The sequence below is a fragment of the Betta splendens genome, chromosome 8, assembly GCF_900634795.4.
Source record: "Betta splendens chromosome 8, fBetSpl5.4, whole genome shotgun sequence".
NCBI classification, from domain to species: Eukaryota; Metazoa; Chordata; class Actinopteri; order Anabantiformes; family Osphronemidae; genus Betta; species Betta splendens.
Window position 1 is genome coordinate 7553695 of NC_040888.2, and position 12571 is coordinate 7566265.

A 12571-nucleotide genomic window follows, 5' to 3' on the forward strand; every position below is an offset into this window, starting at 1 on the left:
TTTGCAGCTGCTGGAGGTCCGGCGTTGGAGCTCCCTGCTCGGGCCTCGTGGTCGCTGGCCCTTTAAGACGAGCGGGAGGGGGCTCGGAGCATCTTGGCTGCGGTGTTTTTGTCTTTCTGTCACTGAGCGCTCCAGGGCCGAGGCGGCTGAAAGGATTTCCAGAGGGCAGGTAAGAACGAGAACCCAAAGTTCCTGTGTACGGAACCCGTCCAGGGCTCCCTCTGCTAAACAGTGTTTTAAAGTGCCTCAGCCTCGGCGCCTTCTTGGGGGTGCGACTTCTTTGTGAAGCGTCGGTCCAGCATTATTTCCCCCCAATCCTCTCTCGGTCTCGTCGAAGTAACGGGTCCTTTTATCCGCCGGAGCTCCGGTTTTACGCGCATCTGCGTCGCGTGCGTTGAATATTCGCGTATCTTAATTCAAACTAGCGCGTCTTCACATTTAAAACGGAGCCTGACGGTCGCTCATCTGGTGCGTGTCTTTTTGTTCGGAGCATCATTGGAGCCTAACGAGGAGCGCCGTTAACCTAATCTCTATGTAGCCTGGTAATAACGCTGGTATCCCTGGAACAAGTAAATGTCTGTATGATACAATGGGGCATGTGCGTAAATGCAGTTTATAATTATTATTATAATTAATGCTGGGCATGATCTTTATAATACACTGTCTGTACTATGCACTACATACGCTGCTGCCGCTATTGTTATCTTGTCTGGGGGCTTAATCTCCACGACCTCGGATTTAAATCGATCCAATCTGGCGTTTCAGCCCAGTTTGTTCTTCACAGTTTAATACTTTGGGTGTCACGCCGTTCCTATGATGAAACTTTCTCCATGCCTCGCCCATGACGCGTTGCAGTAATCCAGCCGTTTTAAAACTGAACCAAAAGCCACGGTGAAGACTGGGGACTCGGCGGAGAGGGTGGGTCCGGGGATTCTGCAACTTTCCATTAGTTCCAGATGTTCGTCAGCTTCTCGTTGCCGCGTCTCGCCGCCGGTGACTCCTCTCTTAGAGGGTTTCCACCCCCAGAATACGGATGGAGGGGGGGGGGGGGGGGGGGGGCTGTGTCAGCGGGGCCCCGGGAAGGTAAACAAGACCGAAAGTCAAAATCCACCACGTGTTCGGCGGTTCCGTTCAATCCCCGCACATGTGTGAAGATGTAAATCGCCGTGAGCGTGATTTATGGTCCGTGGGACGCGTTGTTCAGAGTCGCCTGTAAACCCGTCACATGTTGTTATGATGAGGGACATGCAGAAGTTGGCAGGATGCGGGGGTGTAGTCATCAGGCGGTTACACTGCATCATACAATACACCACTGTCCCGCTGTTGTGCAACGGCCCTCTGGCTGCATTAAATCACCTACTGTGCCAGTGAACAGCAGCTGCCTGCCACTTACATGGGCCCCGGCCTCGCTGCTGGCGCTCCGCTGTTATATGAGCAGCTGTGACCGCGATGTTGGGTCTCCTATTTAGTAACTTCTCAAATTTAATGGATTCTCGTGGCTTTCGAGGCAGTAACTACAGCTGACGCTCATGCCCTTCATGAAGGTCTAATTAAACAGAAAATTGGATGTTTCCTCGTTGTCTTAAGATCCAGTCACTGTAAGTGAATTAGCACTGATCGTCTGGGGGATCCCCTGGAATCTGTGGTCACCGCAGGTGGAGATCCCCCTCCGCACCCTCTCCTGACCTGGAATGTAATTGTCTCATTACAGCGTTCGGACGCAGGGGTGCTGCGGTGGAATGCGGCGTTATAAACCCCATTTGCGCACACGCCGAGCATTGAAATGGTCCAGCGAGGCTAATGGAATTACACCCTCAACCTGTCTGACACCGTCTGTCACTGTCTGGCGCCTACTACTCATTAACTGCTTGGGGACCTCTTTACTACGTGACGAATTATCTGCCCTTTTCAGCGTGAGCGCGGCAGCAGGAGCTCGAGGGTTAATACGTGTGTTTAACTACACTGAGTAATATGTTTTCAGTGAGAATATGCTCTAATCTGTCTTCTGAGCCACTACGGGCAGTAGCTCCGTATCTGCCTGAGTAATCCCACTTGATCTGCTGTAATGCGTTAATCGCCCAGAAAAGCGTGATGAAGTGCGCTGTCGAGTGAAGCACACAAACATGTCTGGATCGGCGGCGCGTTTGCCCCCGTTCTCTCGTCTCCGTGCGCTCAGCGTCCACAATCAGCCGACGGCCTTGACTCAGGAAGCGATTGATAAGATCCCCGGGAGGAAGCCGCTTCGCCGCATCCACACATCAGTACGATCGCTCCTCCTCCGCTCCAGCTCTGATGCCGCCTGGAGTTCGTCTACCCCCCCCCCCCCCCCCCCCCCCCCCCCCCCCCCCCCCCCCCCTGGTTTGACCCCACAGTTCCCCCCTGCTCAGCATCGCTCCCACTCCCCACCTCCACCGCCGCACAGGAATTCTCTCCCGGTGCCGCTTCTCGCCGCTCAGTCCCCCGCCCCGCGACCCGTTTCCTGCCGCAGGTCGGCGTGGTCCAATCGCGGGCCGGCGCCGTGTTTACTCTGCTCCCGTTCCAGGGGTAACGCGAGCCGCCCCGGCCCCACCCTTCGGCCGTTCGCCGGCCGGCACCACTGCTCCTCCTTAATGACAAAACAGGGCTTCTGCGGCGGGCCGAGACGGGCCGGAGGCGCTGTCGCGCTCAGTCATGATCTGACTGCCCTGGGTTTCCATTCTCGCATGAGATCATCTGGCATGAAGCGGCGACGGACGACTGCTGCTGCGACTGCATTTAACGTAGAGTTGTTGTAATCGCTTTCTAATTCATTATTCATTCAACTCCTGCTGCTTGAACGAAGCCATCTGTTGTGTTCTTCGTCGAAGCTCTTCTCTACATCTACGTGTACATTTTTGTGGCTCGTTGCTCCGAAAACCCTGAACTATAATCAGCTGCGTTTAGGTCGACAAAGTGCAGCTTCCCATAGGGATTCTCGTATTGTCTGTCTATTTTTAGGGGTGGAGCCCGTAAATGATGGTAATCTTCTAGGTGGAGCCATCTAAGAGTTCAAAAAAGGCTCCTCTGAAGCCTTATTTTCGCATTGTGTCGGCTCCTCGCAGCTCGGCGTGCGACCTTCCTGCTGTTCTTCCTGTGTCAACAGAGCTGGACCACGTTCTGCTGTGATTCACGCCGGCCGAGTCCAAAGCCCCCCCCCTCCTCCTGCAGTTTTGCCTTTCTTCCCTCACATTCCCACTCTTTCACTCCCACCCTCACATACTGTACCGCTCCGCGCTCCTTTCTCTGCTAACCCTGTTTACGCCCCGCTTCCCCTTGTTACTCTTTCTCCTGGGCTGGGAGGAAGTGACTGGGTTGTTTCTGGATCCCCGGGGAATAGAAAGATGGAGCTCCCTTTCCTGTAACCCTTTCTTCATCAGACCTCAGCCTGTGGCCTGCTTTACAACAGCGGTTGGCTCAGCGTGACGAGAGGGTCGTGCTCTGTCGCCCTTAGGGCTCTTCAACGCTAAGGAGACAACTTTGCTGAGACGATCCTCACTTATTGAGGGGCGAAATATCAAAAATGACTCATCGTGGTGTCACACGTACCACGACACAGGCAGGTGAATTAGTAACAGTGCAATCACCAGGCTTCCATATCATCTGTGGCCGCGCGGGAATAAATCAACTTGAAAGCTACAGCTGTGTTTGCTAATCTGTGGGAGTCACCGGGCCGCGGCCGAGTTTTTATCTGGAGAGCGTGGGAGTGGACGGGAGTCTGAGCTCTCTCCTGTGACGTTCAGCGTTTGATATTTGTCTCACAACAGAGTCACTTTCCGACACAGAAGGTTCTGCAGGTTCCGCGTCCGGTTCAGGTCCCGTCGTAAATCACTTCCCCGCATCCTTCGCTTTCTGTCAGCGCCTGGGTTCATCAACTGTTTGTTTGTTTTGAGGCAAACACTCAGTTCCTCTCTGCCTCACTCCTTCTCCGTGATGCCCCTCCTTGCTTTATATTAGAACCAGCTGTGGATATAGGGCCTGAATGAATGGCTCTTTGTGATTTGGCTATGGTTCCACTTTAAAAGGTCTGCGTCTCTCCCTACCCCTCCACCCTCTCTGGTATTCTGCATGACAATGATATGAAACAATGGAGTGAGCAACAGTAAGTCCTATGTAGGATATGAAGTTCATCCATAGGCAATTTTGAGGTTGTGAGACTGTTGGACAGCAGTTCATCTAGTGGACGTGCACATGATAGCTGATGCACTGCACAGGTTTCTGGGCCGTGTGTGCAGGGAAGGCTCGTGAAATCGCAAGTGATTTGCACCGATGACAGCTGTTCCCACATGAACTGCAAGATGCGGGTCTGTGTCAGCCAGTGCAGCTGGACGGTCGGCCTGCAGGCGAGAAAACGGGGAAAGGACGTCCGATCACGTAGCAGGAAATCACGTAGCAGAAAATGGGGAAAGGACGTCCGATCACGTGGCAGGGAGGCTCCTGGCCTTGAATCGATTAGATGGAGCGAACGGGGCGGGAGGAAGTGTTTCTAGGAAGCTAGCTGCTATGCTAGCTTGAATATGGGCGTATTGTATCAGTCAAAACCTTTCCTGACTTAAAAAACCCACTTTCATTGTCTGAAGGAGCCACACTGTAACCTGTCATACTCCTCTTCGTCTTCTTCCAACTTCTTCCATTCTTGCGGGCTGCGAGCTGTTACAGTCAAAAGCCGTGGCTGCCAGAGTTCAAGCTTACTTTATTGTGGTTTCCCACAGGTGCCGAGCGTACGAGCGCGAGGAAGGGAAGAGACAGCGAGGGGCCTGGGGAGGAGAGAGCCCGTCCCCGCGGCGCGAGCAGCTGGTATGAAGCGGAAAATAAATCCCTCCTTTCCTAATTTCCAAACCATTCCCAAGCTTGAGCGGAATTCTGTAGCGATCACCAAAGCCTGAGAGAGTCAGCAAAGCAGTGGAAAAATCCACACAGATCGTCTCTGGGTGGTGGGAAATGTGGTATTTCTGACTTAGCAACACTGGGATCTATCTAATCCTTTGTGATGGCAATAATAATAAGGTGAGTCAGTGAATGGAAGCAATGAGTTTGATAAACTTGGAGGAGCTGACCTTGAAATGAAGCCTGACGTATGAAATTAGTTTTCGGGGTGGTCTCGAGCCTCTGATATAACAAAGGCACACGGATCCGTACACAGACTGTAAATCACATCCAGCTTTTTAGCAGCAGCGTCCAAAAGGTTGGGGGTAAATGGCGAAACCCGAAGCCGCGCCGCGTCTGAAGCTGGAGGCTGCGTTGCTGGACGTGCCACAGATGTGTAATTTGTGCTGGGTGACCTGCATCGTGCCCCCTGAGGCCTGCCGTAATCTTAATAGCAGGGAGAGGAGGGAGTGGACGCGCGGCGGCCTTAACATCCGCTCGTATGGTATGCAGCTGGGGGGAGGGGGGGCAAGAGTGGGGGATAGTGACGTGGTGCTGGTGAAGTTAGAAGCATCCACCAGTTCACCCCTCATCCACATGCACCAGCACATCTGTCACAGCCAGGACGCAGATGTGGCGCCTCGAGGTGGGGGGGGGGCTGGGACTGACTATAATTACATGCATGTCATCTACTGTCCCCTGTCAGCGCTGTCCTCCACCCTGACGGCATTGCCACACACACACACACACACACACACACACACACACACACACACACACACACACACACACACACACACACACACACACACACACACACACACACACACACCTCCTCAGCCCCTCCTCTTTGGTGCCGTTCTCACATTCTCTCACACACTGTCGCTAATCAAACACTTTTTTTTCCCCTCGCCTGAGATAAACAGACTCACGCGGTGAGACGACAGCAGGGAACCAAAACGGTCCCGAGCTGCTTTATTTATAACGTTTCATGAGTGTTGTCCAAATCAGGGGGAAACAGTTTTTGTCGTGATCCAACAGCAGTTTTTTATGATCTTACTGTCAATTTTTCATGCTTTCACTGTGGCCTGTCACATTTACTTTAATCCTTTTGTTTGTCACGTCTATTAATGTAAACACAAGAACCCAGTGTGTACACACATGGTGTTTCCATGTGACTGTGTGCGAGAATTTTTGCTGAGAAGGTGACGAAGTGGACGCAGATAAGGGAAATCTCTGTGCGACATGACACGGACGGCAGGACTTCAGAATGCCAAGTCGGTTCAGTCAGTGTTTCCAAGTGTCCTACTTTTCACAAGCGAGCAGGCACCGGCTCGGGTCACGAGACCCGAAGAGAGAGAGAGGCCGTGACGCGAAGAAGAGCGACTCTCACACAACCAACCTGAAAATAAACTGGACGGCTTTAAGTGGAGGCTTGCAGTTGGAAAGTTTGACCCTTACCTATGTAATGGGATGATTTTCAACAGGCTAATGCTGTGGGTGGCTTAAACATTACATCGACGCATCCCTCAAAGTGACCTAGAAAGTTAATCTTTTATACGGAGACACCCTCTCACAGGCAGAAGCTCAGCGGGCTCCACGTAGCTGCTGACACGGAGGTCAAGGCACAAGCTTTTGTTTACAAAAAAAAAAAATCTATCCATTATTTCTGGTGTGAACAACTCTCTAAGCTTTGACTTTCTCTGTCAAAGTAATGTGCAAGCAATAAAAGAGACCCGGCGGCTCGGCGAAACCTCATGACCGTCAGCTGACGTCGGCGGGGAAGAAAGCACCAGAACGGCACAAAGCGAGTACAAGTATGGAAGCGAGAGGAGGGGAAATATTTGGAGAGACGGAGAAGAGCGCATGCAACCCTAAATTGAGAGGCAAGGTTAGCCGACGCGGATGATTCCTAATAAGGCTGTAACTGGCAGCCTCGGCCCTCCGTCCTGGAGGGAGCTGCCAGGAAACTTTGCTCTGTAACTTCTCCGAGTGCTAAGAACAGAAACAGACGCTCCGGCATGAATAAAACTCCGAAAAATGAACACACGGCTAATGCAGGCCACATGTAGCGCAATACATCCGTCACATCATAACGGAGGAGCTCAGGTGTCTGTGGGATGTGTACAAACATATATTATTACATTAAACCTGCAACAGGATGATTTAGCAACTTTTGAGTAACTTCATGTATCCGTCTTTTTTTACAGGTCAGAGTTGGTGAGCTGTTGATGACGGTTTGAAGCCCAGCCTCAGGCTCATCATGGCGCAGGTGCTGCACATGGACCCAGGCTTCCCAGGTGCCGTCTTTACTTCTGCTGACCCTGGAACTACCCTTAGGATTATTGTTCTTCCTTTCATCTGAATCTAAACTCCCCGAATCATCGGAAGTAATTTGACAGTTAAAAACCAATAACGAGCTGCATCATTCCGCTGTCTATCTAGTCCGGGGATCAGAGTTCAGACCAGAGTTAATGCTATTTTTTAAAAGTCTGAGCCCGAGATAATACACACATTTTCCGTTTGTTTAAAGATGATTTCCTTCCCCCTCAGGGAAACTCAACCCGCCCGCTCCTCCTTCTCTCCATGGCAAAGAGCAGGAAGCGCCCTACTCAGTGGAGACCCCCTATGGCTACCGTCTGGACCTGGACTTCCTCAAATATGTTAATGACATAGAGAAGGGCAACACTATAAAGAAGGTGCCCGTCCAGCGCCGGCCGCGCTACGGCTCGCTCCCCCGCGGCTACGGCTATGCCGGCTCCTGGTGGACGTCCACGGAGTCTCTGTGCTCCAACACCAGCATGGACAGCCGTCACTCCTCCTTTTCCTACTGTGCTCCAGGCTACCACACGCTACAGAGGCCCGGCTTTAGCTCCTCTCGGGTCGAGAAGACGCTGTTGGACGCACGGAGGAAGCTGGAGGAGGAGAAAGAGGGGCGTCGATTCTCCAACCTGGGCAGCATGCACAGCAGCATAGCAGGCTCTAACACGTCCATAAGCAGTGCCCACAGCTTCAATCGGGCCCAGGGCGGTGGTGGAACCTTCACCCCCATGAGCTCCGGGCTCTCCACCCCGGTGACGCCGACCCCAGCCCATCTGCAGCACGTCAGGGAGCAGATGGTGGCGGCCCTCAGGAAGATAAAAGAGCTGGAGGAGCAGGTGAAGACCATCCCTGTGCTGCAGGTCAAGCTCTCCGTGCTGCAGGAGGAGAAGCGGCAACTCAGTGTTCAGCTGAAGAGCCAGAAGTTCCTGGGACACACACTGGGCTTCAGCAAAGGGCGCCCTCGAGGGGAACTCTACATCGACATCCCAGAAGAAGAGTCGAGCACTGGACCTAAGAGCAACAGCAAGCCCGCGGGGCCACTGTCTCCCACCAGCCCTGAATGCTCCAAACAGGACTCAGGATGTGAGATTGAGGACACAGTGATTGTGGGAGGGGCTCGACCAGAGGCCAAGCGAGAAGTTCGCACTGTTGGCGTGGGACCTGAAGGCGACAAGGGAAGTTGTCAGGTGGGAGTCTGGGTTCGGGAGGAGGATCTGGGTCTCGTGCCCGAGACGGAGGCTCTTAAGAATCAAGTGGGTCAGCTTGAGGGCCAGCTAAAGAGGACAATGCAGGAGCTGCAGGCCGCACAGCAGCAGGTAGCGACCCTCCAGAAAACCCCCCAGGCGGAGCATCCGGTCATGGCCACGAGCGTTGGCTGGCAGGAGCCACACGGCTGCAGCCTGCACACCCTGGTTAGCTTCACGCAGCAGCCTCAACAGACGAAGAGGAGGACCGTGGGAATCCAGGTGTACACGTTAGAGCAGCCGACTGTGGTGGAGGTGGGCACGCGGCTCCGAGCAGAGACCTGCAGCCCCCCTGAGGTGGAGGGTCCCCACAGACAAGGTAAATTCTATCTCACCTATAAATGCATAAACATGCTAACAACGCTGCTAACTGTCTCCTCTCTGTGCCAGATGTTCCCGTTGAGTTGCCGATCGCAGTCAGCTCCAAACAGGTGCGCGACGTCCTCAAGAGTGAGTTGTCCACGTCGGTGCCTGTAGCCAAACCCGCCGTCGCTTTGGGCTCGTCTGGAAGTCAGGCCGGTCCGGGGTATTCCAAAGGGGAAGACCAGCAGACGAACACAGACACTGTCCAGTCACAGGAAGACCCCAAAACAGGTAACTAGCCTGAATTCGGGTCAACACACCCCTTGGATTATTATTCTGATTTCTTAGGTTTGTATGATCTCTGGTGTTTTTCCAGCCTCATCTCCCCAGTTCTCTCTGAGGTCCATCATGAAGCGGAAGGCAGATGGTGAACCAGGATCTCCCTCTACAAAGAAAAACCTACAGTTCATTGGTGTCAATGGAGGGTAAGTGTCATTGTGGTTTTGCACATTGTTGGAGTGAATCACACTTGAACATGTTTGCTGTCTTGCAGATACGAGTCTACGTCGTCAGACGACAGCAGCAGCGAGAGCTCGGACGAAGGGAGCGATTCCAGCGAATATCACGAAGCCAGAGAGAAACTACCCGACTCTACTGTTCAGCACCAGCAAAGAAGCCACGCCGCGGCCTCCGGGGCCCAAGGAAGCACCAGCGTACCTCAGCAAACCGCCGCCGACCCACCGGCCACCGCTCCCGCCTCGCAGCAGAGTCCCAGCCCGTCTGTGACCGTGGGCCCAGCTCTGCCGGAGCCACCGTTAAAGTCGCCAGCAGCCGTGCCTCCTCCGCGTCCTGCACCAGACGAGCAAACCCAGGAGATCCCCGCCGCAGCGCCAAGCACCGGACCCACCCCCGAGCAAAGCTCTACGACGTCTCCATCCGCTGAGATGACCGAGCAGCAACACGCCGTCCAACCGGAGACGAGCGTCCGCTCCAGCGACAGCAGCACAAGTACCACAGCGTCGGCCAAGCAAGTCAGGTAAAGGTACATGTAGGAGCGGTGGGTCATTAATGCTGTTTGGGCATCGGTGAAGGATGTTGTCTTGTTCTATGTGGCAGGCTGGAGCTGAGTGGCAGCCTGATGTCAGCGCTTTGCACCCTGCAGAAGGCTCTGGGGGAACCAAATGCCTTCAGCCAACAAGGAGCAGTAAGTGTCGGGTTTTAGCTCACGCCGCTTGTCCTCGGAGGTGAATCCCAGGCTCATTTCCTCACCAGTGTGTGCTCGCTGTGTCTGCTCCCAGAGGGCGGCCTACACCTCCGTGCTGCAGGAGTGGCTGCGCGTGTCCTGCCACAAAGCGGCGGACACGGCGGTGGTCAAGGCCCACATGGACGCCTTCGCCTCCATCTCGCCGCAGCTGCTGCAGTTCGTCATCAACATGGCCGACGGCAACGGGAACACGGCGCTGCACTACACCGTCTCCCACTCCAACTTCCCCGTGGTGAAGCTGCTGCTGGACACCGGTGAGTCCCGGCGCCGCTCCATTCGCTGGTCACCGTAGAACCCGTCCGCCTCGCTCACGCGGTCGTTTGTCCCGCCTCCCTGACAGGTCTGTGTAACGCCGACAAGCAGAACAAAGCGGGTTACACGGCCATCATGCTGACGGCTCTGGCCGCCTTCCACTCCGACAGCGACCTTCAAACTGTCCTGCAGCTCCTGCGAACGGGCGACGTCAACGCCAAAGCCAGCCAGGTGCGCCCCCTACTGCCCAGCGGGTGTTACTGCACCTTAAAACGCAACAATTCACAGCTCGCCTTCATATACGCATTCATTCAAATGCCAGTAGCTCCGTTACAACCTTCATCCACATACTGAGGGCTGAACGCTGTGTTCGCAGGCCGGTCAGACGGCGCTGATGCTCGCCGTCAGCCACGGCCGGGGGGACATGGTGCGGGCGCTGCTGTCCTGCGGCGCACAGGTCAATGTGCGGGATGACGACGGCTCCACGGCGCTGATGTGCGCGTGCGAACACGGCCACGTGGACATCGTGCGTCAGCTGCTGTCGGTGCCGGGCTGCGATGCCACGCTGACGGATAACGTAAGCGCAGCGCCTTTTCCTTCCTTTGCCCTTATAAGGTTTGCGACCTCGTCATGTCTGTGGTTGTTTCATTACAGGACGGCAGCACGGCGCTGTCCATCGCGCTGGAGGCCAGCCAGAACGACATAGCTGTGCTTTTGTACGCTCACCTCAACTTTGCAAAGCCTCCGTCTCCCGTGAGTGGTTGCGTAAATGTGCCCGCTGATGCATTGTGGGAAGTGTAGTGAAATCAGTAATTAGATAAAAGCAGCTAAATAACGCGTCTGTTCTTTCACGTTTTGCTCAGGTTTCACCAAAGTCTCCGCTCTTGGGTTCTTCTCCTCCTGCCAGTGAAACAAAGTAAAGCTCTGCCACAGGAGTGTGTTTGTTCTCACCATCCATAACTGAACTACTTTAAGATGTGCAGTTGCATTGTTACCCATTCAAAGCTCTCTCTTTGACAAAATGGTTTATTGTGTAGAACAATCTCAAAAGCTGAACATCTAGAAATGATGTATAAATATTAGCTGCATCTGACACTAATCCAGTTCCCAGCACTTACAGGTTAATACTGTTCACTGACTAACATCACACAGTTAACCATTAGGCCTTTGTTTCCTTTCATACGGATTTTAGTTGTGTAAAACTGTCGTGTGTGTTCATTGCATTAGCTTCATTGTGTCATTTGGAATAAGTAAAGCCACCCCACCTGAATAATGAAGTGTCCTTGCATCCAGCTCACTGGTGCTACAGAGGTAACGTCCAGAAAACACCACTTCAGCCGCATATCCGGATTTAGGCACAAGCATAGCGTATTTTTGATAACGACTTATTTCAGAACTGCCAAGGATTGTGATTTTTATTTTCCAAGCAAAGTTAAGTTTTTACACCTTTTTTAACCAGAGGATTTAGGATTTATTTTGTTGCAGCCACACTTGAGACACTGCATACTGACACAGCCTATAGCATCAGTGTGGTCGAGGGACATCGGTACTATGATCTTTGTATTTTTCTATGGGAAGGTATTTAGGCTGAGCGACTGAAAGCCTGGCTGTGCTTGTACCAGTGAGAGTCGTCAGGGAATCAGAAAGTGAAAGGTCAAAAATGGACGTGACATGTAAGATATAAGTAGCAAAATAATATATGAACCGGTAGCTATTATGCCTGAAGTCTAAGTCCTTAAACAAACGTGCATAGACTCTTGATGTCTATTACTTTATAACTCTTTTTGATGCAACCCTTTCTTAATCACTTTTAAACAGTGGAATTTTTATAAACTCTCATTCTTTATTTATGTATCTCTCTTTTTATACATTTAGAATTTTTAAGGCTCACACCCGCTTTATGTACTCACACTGCTTTTTGTTTGGTTGATGGAGGTTTATGTAAAATTTTAAATTGTGTCTTTTTCCTCTTTTAATTTGTGCATTTTTGAGGAAGCTATGACTCAATAAATGTGGACCACACTTTTATTATGTTCTATTGGATTTATTCAGTTTTAGGTGTCATTCACAATTCAGTATTAATGCAACAAGTGAACATTTTTCAGAGTTTTATTGTTGCTTCGCGTACGATACATGTTTACCAGCAGGGGGCGACTCAACTACATCAGTAACTGTGTTAGCTGAAGCTTCTTTCAGCTCAGCTTCAGCTGTTGACTGATGCAAACTGGAAAAGGCTGCACTTGTCAATATCTAGAAAAAACACTGAGGGCGGCTGGTTTCCTCAGAAAGCAGTTTGTCTTTAAGA

At 52.5% G+C, this 12571-nt stretch overlaps 1 protein-coding gene across 2 annotated transcripts; it reads left to right on the top strand.

Annotated features, from left to right (window-relative positions):
- Positions 1-34: 34 nt before the first annotated feature.
- Positions 35-12294, top strand: kank2 (KN motif and ankyrin repeat domains 2). 2 transcript variants are annotated; one of them, XM_029158013.3, is made up of 13 exons: positions 35-169; positions 4728-4812; positions 7092-7181; positions 7435-8766; positions 8838-9041; positions 9127-9235; positions 9304-9786; positions 9867-9954; positions 10049-10268; positions 10355-10497; positions 10643-10843; positions 10921-11019; positions 11130-12294. In XM_029158013.3, exons 3-13 carry the CDS (start codon positions 7145-7147, stop codon positions 11184-11186), a joined length of 2973 nt encoding a protein of 990 aa, XP_029013846.1. In that variant the 5' UTR covers positions 35-169; positions 4728-4812; positions 7092-7144; the 3' UTR covers positions 11187-12294. The 2 variants fall into 2 exon arrangements, with proteins under 2 accessions (XP_029013846.1, XP_029013847.1); XM_029158014.3 differs by lacking the exons at positions 35-169; positions 4728-4812 and adding an exon at positions 4833-5022.
- The last annotated feature ends 277 nt before the right edge of the window (positions 12295-12571 follow it).

What these genes read in the sequence shown, in the direction of transcription:
- kank2 (XM_029158013.3), top strand. Translation starts at nt 7,145, where the DNA reads ATGGCGCAGGTGCTGCACATGGACCCAGGCTTCCCAG. An exon ending in GCGTCGGCCAAGCAAGTCAG is followed by an intron (nt 9,787 to 9,866) that starts GTAAAGGTACAT and finishes TCTATGTGGCAG; the next exon opens with GCTGGAGCTGAGTGGCAGCC. An exon ending in GAAGCTGCTGCTGGACACCG is followed by an intron (nt 10,269 to 10,354) that starts GTGAGTCCCGGC and finishes CCTCCCTGACAG; the next exon opens with GTCTGTGTAACGCCGACAAG.